The 23,603-nt window shown below is 41.5% G+C and overlaps 3 protein-coding genes across 3 annotated transcripts; all 3 read right to left on the bottom strand.

The window, feature by feature from the left end:
• Positions 1-1,833: 1,833 nt before the first annotated feature.
• LOC122914520 (olfactory receptor 4D9-like) lies at positions 1,834-2,769 on the bottom strand. Its single transcript, XM_044261133.1, has one exon. The coding sequence runs from the start codon at positions 2,767-2,769 to the stop codon at positions 1,834-1,836; it is 936 nt and encodes a 311-aa protein (XP_044117068.1).
• A 9,724-nt stretch (positions 2,770-12,493) lies between these two features.
• On the bottom strand, positions 12,494-13,429 carry LOC122914519 (olfactory receptor 4D9). Its single transcript, XM_044261132.1, has one exon. It carries the CDS (start codon positions 13,427-13,429, stop codon positions 12,494-12,496), a length of 936 nt encoding a protein of 311 aa, XP_044117067.1.
• A 9,030-nt stretch (positions 13,430-22,459) lies between these two features.
• LOC122914517 (olfactory receptor 4D11) lies at positions 22,460-23,395 on the bottom strand. The gene has a single exon (XM_044261131.1). It carries the CDS (start codon positions 23,393-23,395, stop codon positions 22,460-22,462), a length of 936 nt encoding a protein of 311 aa, XP_044117066.1.
• Between the last annotated feature and the right edge of the window lie 208 nt (positions 23,396-23,603).

Genomic DNA, 23,603 nt, shown 5'->3' with positions numbered 1-23,603 from the left:
AGTCAATAACTTTGCATGGTGTCAGGTGGAGAGTACACTTATTCTGATGAGTGTGGTTAATGTACAGAATTGAGAATCACTATGTGGTGTATCTGAGACTAATATAACATTGTATATCAATCATGCTTAAATAATAAAAATTTTAAAATATGATTTACAAGGAAGAAAATATCTACTACTGTTGACAAAAGAACATACTGGTTAGGGCAGAATATGATTCTGTATTCTGGTTCAAAGGGAAGTTTGAACTGTTCTTGCTGTTTTTAATATGTGAGTGATTAGATATAAAAGTCAAGGCTGAAGTCAAAACTGAGGTGAATGGTTTTAATTCTAGGCAAGAGGTCATAATCAGCCCCAAAGAAGCAAATGCAGATTTTTCAAAAGATCTTCTGACTTTAGTAAAGCACCCGTGAGCCAAGGATCTGGCATTAGCTAATGTGAATTTTGTTAATAAATTCTGCCTTGCTTTGTTGTGCGGAAATGTTCCATCCTTCTGTACCTGGGTCTCCTGGGCTACCATTGATAGCCTGGGCTTGGACTCACCCCTCATATCCATGCACTGCAGCTTTCCTGTTCTACATCTCCTCTAGGAGGACACCTGGTGCCAATAAGACAATCCCCTGAGAGGTACCACTGAGGATAAACTCAGAGATGCCCCCTCTCCACCATCACCACCAGCAGCTTGCTGTGACCATCCAGAGATATATCTAACTCCCAAAGTGGTGGCATTCTATCTAACTTAACCCTATGAGTTATGTCTAACTTACAAAATATTCCACAATAGGGATATGGGGCCAACACCAAGGGAGGAACACGAAGCCGTGATAGAGATGTTTGGGATTGGCTGTATTTTGGAGCAGGTTTCCCTAGCTTGCGTTTTTCTCAGAATCGGGCTATATAAATGGCTCTTTACTTCCCTTACTTCACACATCCATCAGAGACTGCATGGGAGAGAAGACTGAGATCCAAGTGCAATCCGAATTTTAGCTAACTACCAATTTCATCTATTTGCTTGACAAATTAACAGGTTGTCAGAAGACCAACTCAAATATGATATTGTTTTCTGTTCTCTTAAAAAGGAAGCCTGGATAATGAAAAGTCATTTATTCTTCAGCCTTTGCTTCTTGTGGACTTGAGCCAGGCACATTCCAGCAATGCGCACAGGATAGGATTCCTTTCTCTGGAGGGCTGGCTGGGAATGAATGGCTGGAAAATGATGTTGAAATTCTTAGAGGGGCCTGAAGCCTAAGGTATCTACTCCTTGGTCCGATGAAGACATGCAAACACCTTTCATAATACCACAATAGAGGAGAAATTTTTATGGATGAGCTTATTTCAGACCTTAGAAAATCCAGTATGAGGCAGCAGGACTAGTGAAACATGCACTTAGCTGAGGCTCAGATATCTCAGATCTAGCTGTGCCTCTGCCATTCATTAGCTAGGGAAGCTTTGATAAAGCATGAAACTTACCTCAGCTTCATAGTCTTAGGGTGCCTGGCTGGCTCAGTGGGAAGATTATGTGACTCTTGATCCCTGGGTTGTGAGAGGTAACTTTCTCTCAGACCTTATTTCCTCACCTGTAAAGCTCACCTGAGGTGTTTGGGTGATGTAATCTTTGGAGTCTCATTAAGAGCTGACAATTTATGGGTCTGAGACTCTTAGTTGTCAACAATCTCACCAAGATAAAACCTTTCAGAAAAGATTGTTTCAGGCCACCCTTATTAAAGGATGCTGCTGAGGGACAAAGGGAGAACTTGGGTATCAAGATGGTCTTCTACTGTGTTGTGAGGAAATACTTTTCAGTTTTGACTTTCAATCTAGATTTCATAGCATCTATTCTTTTTCAGAAGGTCCAAGTCTTCTCCTCAGTCTCCTCATGGATGACTTCATCTCCTGGTTCCTCAGGGTGTAGATCATGGGGTTCAGGACAGGGATGATGACCGTGAAGGTGATGGATACAGCTCTGTCCATGGGGAGGGCAGTGAAGGGCCGGGCATAGACATAGATACAGGGCACAAAGTGCAGGGTCACCACAGTGATGTGGGAGGTGCAGGTAGAGATGGCTTTCCTTCTGCCCTCCCCAGCATGAGACCTCAGCATCATCAAGATGACTGTGTAGGACACAAGAAGGAAGACAAACCATAGTGTAGAGATCAAACCATTGTTGGAAATCATTAAGACCTCAAGAGCAAAGGTGTTGGTGCAGGCGAGTTTGAGGACCTGGGGGACATCGCAGTAGAAGCCATCAACGACATTGGGTCCACAGAAGGGGAGGGGCAGCAACAGGGAAATCTGCACGATGGAGTGGACAAAGCCCCCTACCCAGGAGGCCACAATGAGGGCAGTGCATCGCCCCCTACTCATGATGGTCACGTAGTGTAGGGGCTTGGAGATGGCCATGTAGCGATCAAAGGCCATGACAGAGAGAGAAAAAATGTCTGCCCCACCGAGAAGGTGGAAGAAGAACATCTGAGTGATGCAACCATTGAAAGAGATGGTCTTTGTCCTTGACAGAAGGTCCACGAGGACCTTGGGAGCAGTGATGGAGGAGAAGCAGATGTCCAAGACTGAGAGATTGCGGAGCAGGAAATACATGGGGGTGTGAAGGCGGGACTCACAGGTCACAGTGACCATGATGAGGATGTTTCCCATCACAGTTGACATGTACACCAAAAATAACAAAGGAAATAAAAGCAAACTCAGCTCTCGGGACTGGGTCAGTCCTTGAAAAATAAATTCTTTCACTCTGGTGTAATTTCCCTGCTCCATTGTATCATATTTTTTCTTCTTCAACTACCTGGGGAGAAAATAAGAGTGGATTTCCAAGGGAAGTAATTAATCGAAGCACTGAAATCAGCATGCTATTAAATTCTTACTAAAACTTTTTACAGTTGCATAATTTTACATATTGTATATCCTTCTTGAAAAGCCACTAGGTGGTCTGAGAAGTTAGGAGGATAGTTTTGTTTTGCAATGGATACTCCTGTATCTAATTGTTAGGAATTTGGAAACACACAGGGGAGAAGTATAAAACACGGTCTCATGGAAGCTTAGAGAATCTTCTCTCATACTGTTCCACAGTAGACAATTTGGCATAGTCTGTGCAAAATTTGATAGTACTTGATGATCAGCACTGTTAAGACAAGAAAAAGTTTCCAGTTTGCTTTCCCCTCCGGACAAACAGGTTTGCAGCTGCTAACATGATTCGAGCACATGCTGCTTTTGTTTTCAGTTTTTCTTCTCCTTGGTGTCTTCTTCTCTTTTGTCCATGGGACTTGGCAAGTGATAGCTACAGTCCCTGCTCCTCATAATGCCCTTGGCAAAGACTTTATCACCTGGGTCACCGGACAAATGCCTTTTTCTTAGGCTCACTCCCTTCTCATCACCTACACTTGGATGGCACTTCCTCTCACCTCGCTATTTGCAAAAGCTTCAGTTCTGTGCAAAAATCAGATTTTAGAACGAGTAGATCTGAATTTGAATATAGAATCTGTATTAAATGAGTAGGTAGCTCATTCATAGCTGACTCTGAGTTTCTGTTTATCATCAGTGAAAGTGGGTATAATCATGTTTGTGTCATAGGGCTGTGAAGTTTGAATGGATTTGTTTCATTCTTTAACCGGAGTCTCTTGAACCTGCAGACCACAGGCCCTTTCACACAGCAGCTGCTGACATTTTGCAGGGCCCGTCTTCTCTATCAATGTGATAGATTTGGGAGATGCTGTTACGCTTTTTCCTATGAAAGATAGTTTTTTGAAATAATTACAACGAGGACCAAATGTAGCATTTAAAAAGCAGATATGTCCCATACAATGGAGTATTATTCAGTTCTAAAAAAAACTTGAGCTGTCAAGGCCATGGGAACAGAGAGGAACCTTAAATGCATATTGCTAAGTGAAAAAAGGCCATCTGAAAAGTTACACACTGTATGACTCCAACTATATGACATTTTGGAAAAGGCAAACTGTAGTAGAAAGATAAACGGTTGCCAAGGGCTGGGGTGTACAGGTGGGGAGGGATGAGTAGGTGAAGCAGAGGGGATTTTTAGGGACTTTTATACATGGCTCCATGCATTTGTCAAATCCACAGAATACATAACACTAAGAATGAACCCTAATACAAACTAAAGACTTTAGTTAATAAATAAAGAGAATATTTACAGTAAGCACTGCTTTAGGCAGCTTTTGCAGTTTTGTCAACTGCTTACAATAAAATTGCCCTTTGTAGCTCACTCTCTCTTAAAAAAAATCAGCTTTGTTAAGGAGTAACTTGCATATAATAAACTGCACATATTTAAGGGGCACAATTTGATGCCTTTTGACAAATACATGCACCTGTGAAGCCATCCCTACAATTAGGATAAGGAACATCTCCATTCACTCCCTGTGCTCTGGAGAACTGTGGAATTCTTGGCACATAATGACTCTGCCCAAACCTCTGCACAAAGACAGGACCCAAGTTTATCAGGCGCTGGGGCAGCAGAGGGCTGCGTCCTCAGGATGTCCCCAGCCTCCCGTTAAAACGCCTACCTGAGAAAGTACAGAGCTGCCGGGAGAATTGACTGTCTGTTCCAGCTGACATGTGGACATATAGGCCCCTGACCTCCCTTTCTCAGAGCATTTACTAAAAAGGGCTTGCAATCATGAACATGGATTTTTTGCAAGGCAGTTTTTCTCAGGCACCTGAGAACTGTTCCTTTGAATGTGCTCATCAGGAAGAGCCAGCCTCTGTCTCTTTGTCTATGCGAGGTCAGAATCCTGACTTCCCTAACTGCCGGCTAACAGACAGAACAGAACTAGTCTCGGCGATGCCGACCAGCCCCTTGCCATCATTCTCTTCCCGAACCCTTTCCTTTTGCTCTTTCCTGTCCAGAATGCCTGCTGTTACCGTTGTGCAAATGAAGATGGAACTCACTTTTTCCCCAGCTCCAAGTACGTACTGGAGGAGTAATCACTTGTCATCACTTAAACTAATGCCCAGCGCTGTTCGGGTCTGACACTGCGTTGTGCTCCTTCCCTTAGTATTCCATCCACACTGATGCCAGGCCAGGCCTGCTGTGTGGGATGGGGCTCTCTGCTCTTACTGGACTTTCTCTCTCATTTTCTCTTCAGAATAGAACTGCTCCTTCACTAACTTTCTGTTCTCTTTCCTTTGAAGCCCAAGCCCCAAACACTCATTTTCTAGGCTTTCTGCCAATGATCTATTGACCCGTCAGTAACTCTCAGAGAATTTCATTGCCTTCAAATCTTTTTTGTTTTTAAAAGGGCCAGACCTCTTCTTCAGAGTAAAGATTTTAAAAAAATCTTAAAAATAAAATGACCAAAACACATGTAGTGTTTTAGAGAAAGCACTTTTATTTTGAACTATGTTTTGAAATATGTTTTATTTTGAACTATGGCATGGAGTAATGTGGTGCAGAGGAAGGACACCAGGTTGGGAACAGGAGCTCCGGTTGCCTTCATGGATCAACAGTGGAATTCTTAAAGGTAGTGAACTCCAGGAAGGTCAGTCCTATCATCAATGAAATGGGAGCATTTGCTACCTTAAGTCCTTTTGAAAGTAGCCAAGGTCTGCACAGCACAGAACAATATTAAGTGGACCCATTGATCTGGGTAATTTCTAGGCCTTTGGAGCTTTAATGCTGAATTATTCTAAATAATATAGCCTCAATTACCTTATGACTAGTCAAGACCGTGTGTTTTACCCATTGCCTACCAACAGTTAATAATCCCAATTAACCTCAGATTGTTTCTTGATATTTAACTAAGAGCTGACTGGTGGTGGCAAGAACAATTGCTGATGTCAAGAATTCTCAGGGGCTGTTGGTCATAGCTGTTGAGAGAATGGGCTTTGAAACCCATATGCATGAGGTTCTGTGCAGATGTTAGTCATGAGCATGACCAAGTCATTGAAATCATCAAGAAATACTCCAAACGTGCTCTTCTGAACACCAAAATGTGCTCCTCTGTGCACAAAAGGAATGTGGAACTAGGAACCTAACACATGGAGAATGGGAGGATGACAGAGAGCCCCAGTGTATGGATATATCTGCTTGGAACAAAAAAGAAGAAAACAGAGAAGTGTCATTTATATGTTGGATTTTGTTTTTGTTTTTGGCAAGAACAAACTCAAGATCCCAAAGTTCTTCTTCAGAATCTTGTCTGGGTAGAACCACCTTAATAAATCAGGCTTACTGAGTGGCATGGAATCCCCAGCTTGGGGGAAACCTCAGCCCCACTGTCTAGCACACATTGCTGCCCCCCTTTCCATCTCTTTACAACTGATTTCTCTGTATGCTCTTCAAGCCACCTTCCTTGTATCAAAGGATGTGTTCCTCTTCTCGTCATCACTATGGTTTCTAGCTTTAATGTACATAATAGAATATACAGGAGCATTGTTAATATTCAAAACACTTTTGTAATTCACATTGACATTTCAAAATTGCTGGGGCATGGCCCCCATATGCACAGACACACTAGCACACCTCAAAATGAAATGACCTCATTAAAGGTCCCAAACTCGAATCCCTACCTGTTAGAAGAAGAGCTAGCCATTCGGCTGCATACACTGACCTTAGGAGACACTAACTGTCAAGGAATATTCTCCTTTAAGGCAGATATGCATCTGAGGGTTGGTTGGGTCAGGATCTTCTTTCTTCCTGTCAGAGGCAAAGGGCAGCTCCAAGAATCATCTCTGTGTGGTACTACCACAGTCCTATCATGCTGCCTTGTGGTGCCCCTGACATGAGTACGGGTCTCTCAGCCCCAGAACCGTCAGAAGCTCACCAAAGGGAATTATTGTTGGATGTGGCTGCTAACTCAAATAGCCAGACTTTCCTTTTGGGACGAAGCTCCCTGGAGTGTTATTAAGAACACATGCAGTGGAGGACACACTTTGGTTTTGCAGCTTTCCTAATGTAGGGGAGGAGATGAGTCCTCCTAGACCTTGGGCTTAGAGCCCAAATATCTTTGCCTGAAGGGCTCACAGGGGACAAACAGGAGTCCGCCTCCTTAAGAGGTAGAAACTCAGGGAAAATGAACAGAATTCCCAGTAGAGTGTATTTCAGCCCAATTTTCCCCAATTTTTTTCCAAGTCATTCCAATTTTTTTCTTTCTAGGTAGATGGTTTGCTTGTTGTCCTATTGATATACATCAGAAGCGTCATAAAGATTGGGAAATGCATTTCTCCTTTTTTTCCACCAAACTTCTCATAGGAAGAGGGGATATAAGCAAATAAGAGATATGTTGGTACTATTCATTCATCAAATATCCAATTGCAAAATATTTAATGAGCATCTACCATGTTTTGGGCCCTATGATTCCAGACGTCCTAAAAGCAGAAAGTTGCAATTTGCTTCTCATCTCATCCCCTATATCATTTTTGAAACCTTGTGTCTCACCATAGATCTATAGATGGTCTCACTTGGACATTGCATACCTCGAACTGAAAATGTCTTTGGTAGGGGTGCCTGGCTGGTTGAATTGGTAGCTCCTGTGACTCTTGATCTTGGGGTTGTGAGTTCAAGCCCATGCTGGTTGTAGAGAGTACTTAAAAATAAAATCTTTTTAAAAAGTTGATCTGAAGGGTGCCTGGCTGGCTCAGTCAGAGGAGAATGTGACTCTTGCTCTTGGGGTCGTGAGCTTGAGCCTTGCATTGGGTGTAGAGATTACTTAAATAAATAAACAAAAAAAACTTTAAAAAATTAAAAAATTGATCTGATCTGATCATTTGATCTGATCATTGTTATTAATAAATAAATTCTTCTCTTGCCTTAGCTGGCACTATTATCTGCTTGTCCCAAGGGCTCAGTAGCTCTGAATCACCTCTGACATTCCTCACTACCCATTTTCTTTTGTCTCTTATAACCTTTTCTGAATAAATTAATTTTTAGGTTTCTTTCATAATTTTCAATAGTTTTTCATAATTTACTTCTAGAACTTGCCAGTTTTGGCCCTGATATTCATGCTTTTGTGCAATCCCCTCCTCTTGTGTGTGGAGGGCATTTAGTGACTTGCTTCTAATGAATAGAGTACAGCAAAAGTGATTGGATGTCACTTCCAAAATTAGGCTATAAAAGACTGACTTCTAGGGGCACCTGGATGGCTCAGTGGGTTAAAGCCTCTGCCTTCAACTCAGGTCCCAGGGTCCTGGGATTGAGCCCCACATGGCTCTCTGCTCTGTGGGGAGCCTGCTTCCTCCTCTCTCTCTGCCTGCCTCTCTGCCTACTTGTCATCTCTGTCAAATAAATAAATAAAATGTTTTAAAAAAAAAAAGACTTACTTCTATCCTGCTGCACACTCTTTTGCCTTGATTGTTCACTCTGATGAAGTAGGCTGCCATGTTGGAGAGGGCCACATGGCAATGACCTGAGGATGGGCTCCAGCCAACAGCCTATAGGGAACTGAGACCCTCATCCTAATAGCTCGTGGTTCTGGCCAGCAATGCTATGAGTGAGCTTGGAAGTAGATCCTAACCCAGTGAATCTTGAAAGGAGACAATAGTTCCCAGCTGACACATTGACCTTGTGAGAGACCCGGAAGCAGAAGATTTAGCTAAGCCATGCCTGGTTCCCAACACACACAAACTGTGTTGTTTTAAGCCACTAAGTTTTGGAGTAACATGTTATGGAGTAAGAGGTCACTAACCCAGTGCTGAACTGAAAGTCTTCTTTATTGAATAAGAGCTATGTTGAGAATTCTTTCAAACTGAAAGAGTTTGAGTTTCTCAGAGAAATCCAGAATGACAAGATCATTCCTAAACTAGCTGGTTTGCATATATTGATTGATACGTTTACTTGCTTAAACAATCTGAGGGTTTTGAAGGGGCGGGGGTGGGAGGTTGGGGGAACCAGGTGGTGGGTATTGGAGAGAGCACGGATTGCATAGAGCACTGGGTGTGGTGCAAAAACAATGAATACTGTTACGCTGAAAATAAATTAAAAAAAAAAAAGAAGAAGTTCTAGTAGTAGTAGTAGAAGTTATTTGCATAGCAGTTGGTAATTAGACAACCCTGGTTTGGAATGGGAGCTCTGAAATTCACTAGCTGTGTGATCTTGGGGCAAGTTGTTTCCCCTCTCTGAACCTCAGTAATATATGACACACTGGGTTATCGGGACAATTAAGTGATCAATAAAATACTCTTAAAACCCTTAAAAAAAAAGAAGTGGTGTGCATATGATGGAATATTATGCAGCCATCAGAAATGAAATCTTGCCATTTGCAAACATGGATGGAACTAGGGGGTATTATGCTAAGCAAAATAAGTCATTCAGAGAAAGGACAATTATCATATGATCTTGCTGATACGTGGAATTTGAGAAGTAAGGCAGAGGATCATGGGGGAAGAGAGAGAAAAATGAGATGGGATGAAACTAGAGAGGGAGAAAAACCATAAAAGACTCTTGATTTCAGGAAACAAACTGATGGTTATTGGAGTGGAGGCGTGTGGGAGAGATGGGGTGGCTCGGTGATGGACACTGGGGAAGGTATGTGCTATGGTGAGTGCTATGAATTGTGTAAGACTGATGAACCACAGACCTGTACCTCTGAAACAGAAAATACATTATATGTTAATAAATTTTAAAATGCAAAAAAAAATACCATGGGAATTTAAAAATCAACCTTCCTTATATAGAAAAAAAGTCACGGATGGTAGGACCAAGCATATGTAACCTGTGTAGGATAAGCTAGAATCAGTTTATTTGTAATAGTTACCTAAGGATATGGCTCTACCTGGAGAAAAATATAGATTAATCCAAGTAATTATGTGATGTCATATTGCAAGAGAAGTAAATTTAATGGTGCTTTCATAAATTCAATTGCTTTTCCCCACTGCGTTTCATCAGGTTGTTTTGCATGTCTAAACAGTCCAAGTGGAGCTTCATGGGCACATTTTGCTGGGTTGCTATCATTTGTAGGCTCTTGTACTGGGGAACATAAACTCTGATTGTACACATCTTTGGCTACTTAAAAATCCACCCAGTCACAAAGGTTTTGCTCAAGGTGAAGTCAACATAGAGGTAGAAAATAAAAAAGAGGCATCATTGTGAAAAGTACATAAGATCTGGAGAACAGTGATGCCAGAGCAAATGACCACAGATAGTATATGGTCATTTGGTCTGAAGATGGATCTAGCCTAAGACAAATTCATGTCTTTATTGAAATTTTAATGCTTGGAGAAGTGTGTCTAATATTGGAAAATAATTCAGAATATTTTTGAGTGGTAAGAACAGAACAGAACATAGAAAAGGACAATCAGCAAAGAAAAAGACAATCATCTCTGTAGGAGCTTCTAATGTATTAATAAATGTTTGTTTACAATTAGCCGATGGCAACTGTAGGGTTAAGTAAAGGTTGTCTTCTCTAAGGGTGTCTACTAGGCCAGTCTTCTCTAGGCACTTTACTCCAGTGTTTTAGCTTTTGGGACCTGATATTTCAGTTTACTGTCACTCTAATTTCCAGGATTACCTTTACCTTGATTACCTTCCCCTTCCTTTAAATTAAATTTCCTTTCCCCAAATTTCCTCCATTTTGGTTTGGTTCTCTGTATATTCCAAGGGTCCAACAGTACTTCCAGCATATCTACACATTAAGAGAATCCTCTTAGAGACAAAGTCTAGTCTTTGTGATCTAATCCATTTGTGATTTCTTAGCACAGAATAATAGGTGTGGAAGAGATCATTAGAGTTCACCATTTTTCATGTTCTCCTTTTCTTTCTAGGAATAGAGCTAGATTACATTCTCCAGATTCCCTTGCAGTGAAATGGGATTATATGACCAAGGGCTGGTCAATGGAATGTAATCAGAAGTGGAAAGTACCACTCTAAGGATTGGCCAATAATGACCCCTCCCGTCTCCCCACAATTCTTTACAACATTTTCTAAGGATTTATTTATTTATTTGAGAGAGAGAGAGAATGCATGCCCACGAGTGGAGGGAGGGGCAGAAGGAGAGGGAAAGGGGAAGCAGATTCCCTCTGAGCATGGAGCCCCATCCAGGGTTCAATCTCATGACCCTGAGATCACAACCCCAGCTTAAACCAACAGTTGGACACCCAACAAACTGAGCCACCCCAGTGCCCCCCCCCTCTTCAGATTAAGGGGATTCTTAATCCTCTCTCCCTTCCTCCGTTTGCTGGATGAATGGAGAGATTCTTAGGACCTTGGGAAAGGTGGAGCCCAAGGTGGAAGAAGCCTGTCTCTCTAAATGATGTCTCTCTAAATACAGCTCTTTCTAAAGGCCAGCATTGGCCTGTGCCATGAGTATCAAATAAATTTTTACTCCAGTTATTAAGTACTTTGGTTTTGGATGTTTTTGTCACAGTATTTTATCTGCTCTAACAGACGAGTGCCAGCTTCTGTGGCTCGAGCTTTATTAGGAACAAAGACATAGTCTAGTAAAATCAATCAATCCCAGCAAAACATCAGCTGGATTGTTAGGTAAACCTTCTTCAGTATCTTTCTCATCCCTTTCGTTACAAAGACTAGCAAATTCCCAGATTCAGTGATTAAGCCTTCATGCTTTTTATGACCCTTTCTTTACCTTTTAATGGATTGAATGGGAAGTGTTAAAAAGTTGTGGGTTCCCTATGTGCAGAAACAATAAGGAATTTGGGTCTGACTCATCTGTGATTGGGATAATCCTACTATACAATGAGGAGTCAGTTTTTTTCACCGGGGGAGCGCTTAGCATCTCTATTTGCTTAAGCCTTGCCCAGATCCAGGTGAGCTGTCTACAGCCTTTACCCCTCACTGTTATTTCTTGATGAATGCTCCCACTCACAGCATTACCTCCTTCTATCTTGGAAGAAACCGTGGCCTTGAAGTGATTTGAGGATCCTCTCTTCCCAATAGAAATTATGGATTTGCATCACTTAAGGGACCACAAATGGAGTTCTACTTTCCTCGTAAATGTCCACTAGTGGTATTCTCACTTAACGAGTGTGCTATTTCATAGCTACATTGAGCTCACCATTGCACAAACATGGCATATTTTTATAATGGTCTCTCCCCATTGGTAATACTGGTTTCTTTTCTTGGGTTGTGTTTTTCTGTCTTTTCCCCTTGAAAAGGTCTGCTCACTAGAAAATGCCTTTTGAAACTCTCAGGTAAAGTGTCTGCAATATTCCCACAGCACTTTGTTCATCTCTTCATTAATGCATTTTGGGATATGGCTCTAGGAATGTGACTATATTTAATCTTTTTTCAGCAATCTGAATCCTACTACTGTCAAGCACATAATGTGTGCTCTGTAAAATATTTGCAGAATGAATAATTGAAAGTGAGTAACTGAAGTGATGAATGAGCTTCACCTTAAAGCAGTGTCACCTAGAGGCCCTTAGTACATATTATACTACAGAATCCACTTCTTTGAGGACTCCCTGATATCCACAGATACCCCTTTGTTTTTGGCATTAAAGTGATCTCTTCCCATTTTGAGAAAGTGAGGTTTAATGTCTATACTTACCTTTGGGGGCTATCTCATTCTTACAGAACTTAAATCCTTTCTGAATGCCCTAGTCGTTTCTTTAGTCTCCTCATGGCTGACTTCATTTCCTGATTCCTGAGGGTGTAGATCATGGGATTGAGCAAAGGGGAGATGACAGTGAAGGTGACAGAAATGGCTTTATCTGTGGGGAGGGCAGTGAAGGGCCGGGCATAGACATAGATACAGGGCACAAAATGCAGGGTCACCACAGTGATGTGGGAGGTGCAGGTAGAGATGGCTTTCCTCCTCCCCTCCCCAGCGTGAGACCTCAGCATAGCCAGGATTACTGTATAAGATATGAGGAGAAAGAAGAAAATAAACCAACTGACCAATCCATTATTGGAAATCATCAGGAGCTCCATAGTGAAGGTGTCAGTGCAGGCAAGTTTGAGGACCTGAGGGACATCACAATAGAAGGTGTCAAGAACATTTGGTCCACAGAAGGGGAGGGGAAGCAACAGAGAAATCTGCACAATGGAGTGGACAAAGCCCCCCACCCAGGAGGCCAGTACCAGGCTAGTACATCGTCCCTTACTCATGATAGTCATATAGTGAAGGGGTCTTGAGATAGCTATGTAGCGATCAAAGGCCATGACAGAGAGAGAAAAAACATCTGCTCCTCCCAGAAGGTGGAAGAAGAACATTTGAGTGACACAGCCATTGAAGGAGATGGTTTTTCTCTTTGATAGAAGATCCACTAGGACCTTGGGAGCAGTGATGGAGGAAAAGCAGATGTCCAAGATAGAGAGATTGCGGAGCAGGAAGTACATGGGGGTGTGAAGGTGAGCCTCACAGGTCACAGTGACCATGATGAGGAGGTTTCCCAGCAGAGTTGTCATATACACTATAAACAAGAAGACAAACAAGACCCAGCTCAGTTCTCGAGACTGGGTAATACCCAGGAAAATAAATTCTTTCACTCTGGTATAATTTCCCTGATCCATTGGGTCACAGATCCTTTTCAAGTATATGTTTGGAAGAAATAACAAAGCAGTTAAGGAATGTGTTATAACATCTACTGTTGTCTTTTCTGTCTCTTGACTCTTGGTGTTTTCCTTGGGAGGAAGCTCTTTTCCCATACATGTGCTGTGCCTGCAACTCAGCATGCCACCAGTAGGTGGAAGATTATCTGGGTTTTTGACTCCCGTCATCCAAGCTGATGGGTTCTATCACAATGGTCACTGAAATACAGGTAACAGGTCTGTGAACTTACTCAATTGTACTTTTACAATACAATCTGACCCTTAAAATAATAAACAATAAGCATAAATTTGACTATATGAAGAATTTTGTTCACAAATACACTGTCACAACAATTAAAAGATAATCAACAGATGGGATGATGTATTTACAATATGTATATCTGAAAAAAAAATCATGTCCAGAATATATAAAAAAAAGTCTACAAAGCAGGGGGGAAAAAGATGACAACTGGATCAGAAAACGGCAAAGACATGAACCAGAACTGCTCAAATGAGACTATCCAACTGCCAGTTCAACTTGATTAGTTATCAGAAAAATGCAAATTAAAATTGCAGGAAGAAACTACTACCTACACACCCACATGGCTAAATGGAAAACTATCAGAAATGCCAGGTGATGGTGAAGATGTGGAACTGGAACATTCATACAGTTCAGAAGGGTGTGTGAAATTGGCACAGCCACTCTATGGTCAGGGTCTATCTGCTCATGCTGTATACGTATCTCATAGGATGGAGGCAGGTACCTAAGAACATCTCTTCCACTCCTAGGAAGTCTGTATGCAGGACATATCCTACAATGTTCACAGCAGCACTATTTGTAATTGCTTCAAACTGGAGAAAGACACAAACACCCACCAACAGTAGGAAAGATAAATTGTGTTAAATCCACACAAGACATCAGTGGGAATGATCTACGCTGTGTGTAATGGTATAAACAAACCTTGTTATGTTTATAATGTGGAGCCAGATTATCCAGGCACAAAGGAACACACACTCTCCTATTTTGTTCACAAAAAGGATAAAAAAGATACAAAATGAAAGGAAATGTGAGGGAGGTTTCTAAGGTGCTGATAATGTTCTGTTTCTTGACCAGGGTGATTGTTATAAAGGCGTATTCAACATGTGTGAAAATTCATACAGCTGTACATTCATAGATGGGCATTTTCTGTATGTATGTACATCATACTTGCATGAAATGTAAAACATAATAATCCTGTAGTGATTATAACATTTTAATCTCATACTTAAGGAATGAATTTCATTCAAAGTGACATTAAATGGACCACTCACTTTCACAATAGTTACTTTTAGAGTTTTGCAGTTGTAACCTTTACCAGGTACAAACTCAGGGCTGCCTTCTTATTTTTTTCTCACTTAGAGACGTAAGGGCCTCCCAAATCCTTGTATTATGTAGTATTCCCTGTAGTTCTTTCTCTGATTCTAGTTTTAATTTCTGCATTTTTTCATTTTGCTCCTCTAATTTTTTTTTAATTTTTAATTTCTATAGTTTTATTTCTAGTACTTAGAAATATAATTTTTTTAAAAAAAATTATATTTGCTCCTCTAATTTTAGGGAAAAAAATCCTTAACTGACCACGGTTTCCCACGCAGTACTCTCTTTTTTGCTCCCATGGAAACACAAGATAAGAGCTCCCTCCCCATTCCATTATCATTTGTTCCAATTCAGCTCAGTCTCCCTGTCTTGGGGCACTGGAGTGACAAGAATAAATGTTCAGAATAATGACTGCAAGAGACTTCAGGTCTCCAGGATCCCAGATTTAAGAATTCCCCTCACCATATACTCACCATGGCTAGAAGGTGGAGAAATCATTTCAGGAATCTGATCAATCTGGACAGCAGAAGCATATTTTAATGGATGACAGCAATCCACTCTAGAATATTTCTTTTGGATACTGGAATGATAAGTTAACAGGTTTCAAATCTTTTGCTCCAGAAACCACCGCAATAAGCCTGAATTTTCTATGCCTCATGTCCTCTCCCTCCCTCCTTTCTTTCTCACTCCTGTTTTTCTTTACCATATCCATTTTCTTTATTTTATTCCCTATATACCATTTCCATGATGGTATTAGGGTTCTTCTAATTTATACATATATACATATAATATAATATGTATAGTTGGTTAAGCATCTGCCTTTGGCTCAGGTCATGATCCCAGGGTTCTGGGATGGAGCCCTGCATTGGGCTTCCTGCTCAGCAGGGAGTCTGCTTCTCCTTCTCCCTCTGCCTGCTACACCACCTGCTCATGCTCTTTCTCTCTCTCTGTTAAATAAATAAATAAAATCTTTAAAAAATTATGTATATATAATGCACATATGTGTGCCTATACACACACACACACACACAAACACGCATACAAAAGGAGAATTATTATGAAGCATTGGCTCACACTAGTATGGAGGCTGAGAAGTCCCACGGTCTGCTGTCTAGAAGCTGCAGACCCAGGAAAGCTATTGATATGAATCAGCCCTAGTCTTATGGCCTGAAAAACAGGGAACCAATGGTATAAATGATGAGATGAGATGTTCTGACTCAAGTAGTGAGGCAGGAGAAAGGGTGCGAATCTCTCCTTCTTCCACTTTTTGTCAAACCATTCAGGTCCCCAAAGGATTGGGAGATGTCCACCTTAGCTGGGAAGGGCAATTCATCTACTCTACCAAGTCCACCCACTCAAAAACTAATCTCATCTGGAAACACTCTCACAGATACACCCAGAAATAATAATTAATCTGGGTACCCCGTAGCCTTCAAGTTGGCATAGAAAATTAAGCATTATGATGACAGTCAGATCATTTTTTTTAAAAGAGAGTGCACATGCACACAAGTGATGGGGGAGGGGCAGAGGGAGAAGGAGAAGGGGAATCTTAAGCAGGCTCCACGACCAGTGCAGAGCCTCTCATGGGCCTCAATCTCACTACACTGAGATCATAACCTGAGCCGAAATCAAGAGTCAGATGCTTAATCACCTGAACCACCCAGGTGCCACCGAGATGACCTTTTTGAGGGAAAGGTGACTCAAACATCTGTCCTTTCTTTAAGAAGTTTACAGTGAAAACAGTAAGAGTGTTATAGCTTGTGCAATCATTGGGCAGAATAGTGAGGAGGTACAAAATCATGGCAGATATACACAAAAACCAGCCCCATTTGGGCACATAATGCTTGTAAACCCTGTCTACCCAGATGAACAGAATCGCCCCACACTTGCATTTGGGATACACCTGGGTGGATCAGCTGGAGCGCTTAGCCATTTGGGTTTTGCCACTTCCTAGTTGGCATGACCTTTGGCAAGTTACTTACCAATTGTCCCGAGCTCATGGTAAACATAAGATTCACAGGGCATGGCTTAGCGTTAGTTCCTAGCCTGCACCATTAGAGTTCATCAGCAACATGCTGACAATAAGACCTACCTCATATGAAGGATCCTTCTAAGGAGTGGGTGAGATTATATGTCCGTTTCGGAAGCGGTTGGGGAAGTGGATTCTGCTAGGCGCTACTCTGTGTCATCAGCCTCCGGGGACGGCTTCTTCCTTACACATGCCAGGTCCACCTGCGGAGGCTTGTCTGAGAGCGGCTCCTCTTGCTGTTGGTTCAAAGCCCTCTCTCCAACATTTTGGGGCAGATTTAATGTGCAGTCTCTTCTTTGGTAATATTTTTCTTTGTTGCTCAAAAAATTCAGAATACTGTATCACATAGCTGCTTATAAACACCAATACATTTATTTTTGTATGCAGTTGTAAATAGAGGTATTCATATTTAAAAAACCAATCCCCAGTTGGAAAGGTGGTCATCTTTCTTGCTCTGTGGGCAGGGAAGGGTGGCAGTGGTTGGGGTGGTGAGGGTCTGTGCAACTTTCAAGATCTCAGCATTACGGAAATATGAGCAGAATAATGAAGCTCTACTCTGCTTACTCTGTCTTTTTAAAATAAAGATTTTACTTATTCATTTGACAGAGAGAGAGTTCACAAGCAGGGAGAGTGGCAGAGTGAGAGGGAGAAGCAGGCTTCCCACTGAGCAGAGAGCCTAATGTGGGGCTTGATGTGGAGCCTGATGTGGAGCTCAGTCCCAGAACCCTGGGATCAGGACCTGAATTAAAGGCAGATGCTTAACCAACTGAGCCACCCAGGCGTCCCGATTTTTTGCTTGCTTTTAGTGAACATGAATGGAGTGATTCTTATATGCTATACTGACTGCATCATTTTGTCTTTTCCAAAACCTATAGTATCCACATGAAATAGATATTATCTTGATTTCTCAAGTGAGGACACTGAGGCACAGAAAGGTTAAGTAAATTGCTCAAGGTCTCACAGCTGGGAGAGCCATGGCTCAAACTAAGATTTGTCTTATTGCAAAGACTGATGCTGTTAACCTAGGGAATCTCTACTTCTTCCCAGCGCTGATCAGCCCTTCCCAGAAAATGCTGCAAAGAAAAAATAATCTTTCCAAATCAAGTGAAAGTAGTATGTGGGTGTTAGGAGACCATACATCCTCTCCTGTGAGAGGATATCAGAGTGACTAGGGGACAAAAGCAGAGTTTTAAAGAGCAGACTTTGCCATCTTCGGAGGCTCCTTCATCAACTACATGCTCTGCTCCAGGGCAAGGTGCAGAAGTGAGATCTGAGTAGCATCACCTTAAATATAAATTCCTCTTGGAACTAATGGCTCTGGTGGGTTCCAATGGATGCTGTCTTTTTATGAAGACTGGGAAGGATACTTTGAGAGCATTAGATTATGCATATCAGATTGAAACACATACATAATGCAGAGTGGGGAAGGGGAATGGACAAAGAAATAAGTTTTATGTTTCTTTGCAAGGTCGAGATACAGAGCACAAGAATTTCTCAGAAATCACCTCGAAGGGGACCATCCTTAGGAAACAAGCTTGTCACATATGTTGGACAGAGTCTGTAGCTACAAGGTTACCCTGTACCCCAGCTTCCCACTGGGTAAAGGCTGCCCCAATCTCTACATGGAGTTAAAGCTCTCATGTCACAGTTTTCTTTTTCCCAATACTGAAAAGCCTCTATTCTTAATTGAATCTCCAGAAGTTTTAAGAGCATGGGTCATATTCATTAGTACATGAGGACATAGATAAGCTAGCCATTAAAACACCTTACTCAAAACCCCCAAACTTCCATTCCCAGCCAAGAAACATACACTGAATTCAAGAATATTGATTTGGAGCTGTTTTTCCATGGCAGTCACCCTCCTGAGAGCTGGGATATTAGCACCTTCTCAATTACCTTCAACACTTTGAACTTCAACATCCCACCAAGCAGAATCTGTCCCATCCCTGAAGCCAACTCACCTTCTTCTTGTATTCTGTAAGCCCCACTTTCCCTTTTCCTAAGAGTGATTTGCTTCATTAGAATTTTGGTTTCAATAGGAACATCCTTATACACTTGCCGTGTTTCTGAAAAATCAACACTGACAGCTTTTTAGTTTTAGAAGTTCACGCATACCAGCACTAACTGACTTCAATCTCCAAGTGGGAAATTGATCCTCTTATGATGCTCCAACTGCATCTTAGGAGAAATAGGTTCTGGGGAAATTCTATGTTTAATGCAAAGCCTAACTCAAGGTTAGTGGTTTTGTTATTTTCTTCCTTCAGATGGGAAAAGGCAGCCTCAGGGAATCACATCCTACTGACTCTTCAACTTTGCCTTACAGTTTCTCAGTTCCCTCGATTAGTCCTTCAGCCACAAGCCCAATATAGGAATGAGCAAAGGGAATATTGTTGGTTAGGAACAAGGAAAGCTTAGTGGCCAATTCTGTGGAGTTCCTGTGGGAGTCATTAAAACGTCACCAAGCCCTTCTCCTCTCCCTCATCTCTTCTCTGCCCCCATCTCACACATAATGCTGAGGTCCCAGTACACGTTCAGGACATGTTCTTTTCTCTGGAGGAAGCATTATCCTCTTTGGCTCAAGAAGATAGCATTGTGTTCAACCACACCAAGGACTGTGCAGTCTTCCTCCTGACCAAAATCCGTTAGCTTGCAATCAACTGGGAAATGAAACTTAAGTAAGAGAGCATCCATAGAAAAATCAAAGCCCTGTGGTTACTGATAGGACAACTCTCAGAGACTGGATAGTGTAGATTTATCTGTGCGGTTTCTGTTTAATACAATATATACATTGCCCCTGTATGATTACTTTATTTTTTAAGAACAATTTTATTTTTAAGTAATCTCTATACCCAATGTGGGGTTCAAACTCATGAGTCCAAGGTCAAGAGTCATGTGCTCTGCCAACTGAGCCAGCCAAGGGCACCCCCTCACCCCACCCCATGCGATTACTTTAATCTACTACATGTCTGAGGTTCCTAGTTCACTTAAAACCTAAGAAGGTAGCACAGTGACAGCTCTCGATACTCATCAGTTTAGTTACTTCAACATCATTTTATATTATTCGGTTCATGGCTACCCAGAGATGTTTATCACTAACGTGTTTGATTCAGGGGACAATGCAAGAAAGGGTAATTTGAAAGCTATATGTATGCCCAGAGTCTGTTAAATTTTCTATGGTTCTTAGTGGTAGAACTTAAGAAATAATAAAAACCGATTTAAATGGAAAACCTGCAGTCCAAGCTGTGATTTGATGTCATTCAGATAAATGACGTATGTTCGTGTAATCAAATGCTATTGCTTTCCCCTTCCTCTGAATTACTGATCAGGTTATGTTGTGCATTTTGACATGGTTTGAGGAGGTGTCAGGAGCAATGGTGTGGCAGCGGTTTCTAGGTTCTTGCCCTTGGGGATTATGTTTCTGCAATACAATGATTCAGATCCCATATATCTTTGGTGCTATCCAATTCTAACATAGTGATAACAATCTGATTTGAGTGAGTCACCAGAGATAAGGTGAAAGGAAAGGACGCATTTGCATGAAATGGACTATAAAGTGGCTTGTGGTGTGTATTTTTTATAAGCAGTTTCATAAGGAAAAGCCTAAGGGCTGTTGAGAACAGAGCTACCTGAGTAATGGAGCAGGACTATGAATGGTGACTTGACCAGTATGAATTATTCTTGGACTTTTCATGCTAGAGGATGTAGGTTAATATTGTCAAATTTAGAATTGATTGATCAGGTGACAGGAAATGGCAAATAATTGAGCCAGTTAGTTAGTGAATGCATATGGGGCCAGCCCAGATCTGATGACGATAAAACTGAAGTCGGTCCTCAACCCTCAACTCCCTTTGGCTAACTCTCCTCCGGCTCTTTTCTGTCCTACTGACTCTGACTTTTTGGTCTAGTCCCTTATCTCACTTTCAAAGCTAAGGTTAATCTTTGGCTCATTATCTTCTTTTGATCTGAAACTCTTTAGCCTTGCAACTTATCAGCTGTAGAGTGTCTATTTAAGCTATTGTGGTGACAGAAAGCCAGAAATTTTAAGATGATAGAGGTTTTGAATTCAATGTACATCCCTTTGTTTTTTAATCCCATCAGATTTTTTTCCCCTAATAATGAGGAATATGGGCCATATAAGAGAAGAGGCTAATGGGAGGTTGAATGTGTGTTAGGCAGAGCAGTAAGGGTGACATTGAGAATGACATTTGCCTTGCACTGAACATTTACTATCTGCCAGGCATTGTATGTTTCACACATGTCATCTTTTAACCTTACCAGTGACTCCATGAGATGCATAATACAAGTATCTTTGTATAGTGAACTATAACTTATGGAGAGACAAGATAATTTGCTCAAGATTACACAGCTGATGGATAGCAGAGATAAACATTGGATCCAGGTCACAATACTTACTTTTTACTTTACTTCTTTACCAGGCTTTTCCAGATAAAACACTAACCTGTACCACCTCTTCCCAAACACCAACAGATTGAAAAACAGACAGATTAGAATTTTACCTTCTTTAACACCTCCTCTCTTCCTCCCTGGGGGCAAGAACGTAAATCCTCCAAGGTGATCTGAGACTAGAAAATCAGTTCTTCAATAGTGAAAATGGGTTGCTTTTCATGTAGGATCCCTGAGGTTCTGCCTTTGTCTAAATTTAGAACATTGAGAATGTGAATCTTGAGATGTGAATCTGGCACGTCTGGTTCTGCATGAGATAAATCCTTTTAGGACATAAGGGGAAAGCTTCCCAAGTTCTTCATTACTGATAGGAATCTAGGAGGACAACCATTATGTACTGTTGATGTTCTTAAAAGGTCAGGAGCCCATATGGAGTTTAACTGGGCTGAGAAAATTTCTTACTCTGTGATAGGCCGTATGTATCCATGTATGTGTACTATAGAAGCACTGATCATAAGATCTTTCCTAGAACAGGATTGTAGTTTGGTATAGACAGTTCTAGCAATTAACACATTGCAGCCATGTGAAGGAAGAGCAACAGATTAGGTGTCTGAAGACTGATCTCTACAATTTATTTGATATAAGATCTTGAGCAAATCACTCATGTCTAGGCTTCTATTAACTTACCTCTTTTTTAAAAATAGTTTTTATTTTATTTTATTATTATTATTTTAAAAAGATTTTATTTATTTATTTGACAGAGAGAGAGAAAAATCACAAGTAGGCAGAGGCAGGCAGAGGGGAAGGGGGAAGCAGGTTTCCTGCTGAGCAGAGAGCCAGATGCAGGTCTGGATGCAGGGCTGGATGCAGGGCTGGATCCCAGGACCCTGAGATCATGACCTAAGCTGAAGGCAGAGGCTTAACCCACTGAGCCACCCAGGCGCCCCTAACTTGCCTCTTGAAAAAGGATTCAATCAATTTTTTTACCTGCCATGTAGTTGTCCTTGAATAAAAATACACAATCAGTTCAATCTCACAATAATAATCACTTTATGCTTACCAGAAGCTTGAGTCATTAGTAATCTATTAACTTAAATAGGAAAATAAATTGTTATCTAGTAAGTATAGTTGATTTATTGACAATATATTCAAGTATATAAATATGACTCTATAGAAAAAATAATGGAAGGAGTCCTTGGTGATGAATAGGTTGAAGATTCTTACACTATTCCATCATGAAAGGCATGAGTCTTCTCCTCAGTCTCCTCATGGCTGACTTCATTTCCTGGTTCCTCAGGGTGTAGATCAGAGGGTTCAGCAGTGGGGAGATGACAGTGAAGGTGACAGAAATGGCTTTATCTGAGGGGAGGGCTTTGAAGGGCCGGGCATAGACATAGATACAGGGCACAAAGTGCAGAGTCACCACAATAATGTGGGAGGTGCAGGTAGAGATGGCTTTCCTCCTCCCCTCCCCAGTGTGAGACCTCAGCATCATTAAGATGACAGTGTAGGACACAAGCAGGAAAATAAACCACAGGGTAGTGACTAAGCCATTGTTGGAAATCATCAGGAGCTCAAGTGCAAAGGTGTCTGTACAGGCGAGTTTGAGTACCTGGGGGACATCGCAGTAGAAAGTGTCAAGAATGTTGGGTCCACAGAAGGGGAGGGGCAGCAACAGGGAAATCTGCACGATGGAGTGGACAAAGCCCCCCACCCAGGAGGCCACAATGAGGGCAGTGCATCGTCCCCTACTCATGATGGTCACATAGTGCAGAGGCTTGGAGATGGCCATGTAGCGATCAAAGGCCATGACAGAGAGAGAAAAAATGTCTGCTCCACCGAGAAGGTGGAAGAAGAACATCTGTGTCATGCAGCTTGTATAGGAGATGGTCTTTATCTTCGACAGAAGGTCTATGAGAACCTTGGGAGCAGTGATGGAAGAGAAGCAGATGTCAAGCACGGCTAGATTGCGGAGCAGGAAGTACATGGGGGTGTGAAGGCGGGACTCACAGGTCACAGTGACCATGATGAGGAGGTTTCCCAGAAGAGTTATCATGTACACCAAACACAAAGAAAGAAATAAGACCAAACTCAGGTCTTGGGACTGAGTAAGTCCCAAAAATATAAATTCTTTTACCCTTGTGCTATTTCCCAACTCCATTGAATCATGTTTCCTCTTCTTTGTGTAGCTTGGGAAAAATGAAAAATATTATTTCAGAAAGTGCTCACTGTCCCTTAATATATCAGACAGAGTTAGGTATTAGATCTGAAAATGAGTGTGCTCCTATTACCACATGAAAAGCTGTCCTGAGGCTATTGCTAATGTATAGAAAATGACATCTGATTAACACAAACATGCACCTAATTAT

Source organism: Neovison vison, chromosome 7, assembly GCF_020171115.1.
Source record: "Neovison vison isolate M4711 chromosome 7, ASM_NN_V1, whole genome shotgun sequence".
Taxonomy (NCBI): domain Eukaryota; kingdom Metazoa; phylum Chordata; class Mammalia; order Carnivora; family Mustelidae; genus Neogale; species Neogale vison.
This window is presented reverse-complemented; position numbering and strand designations above follow the sequence as displayed.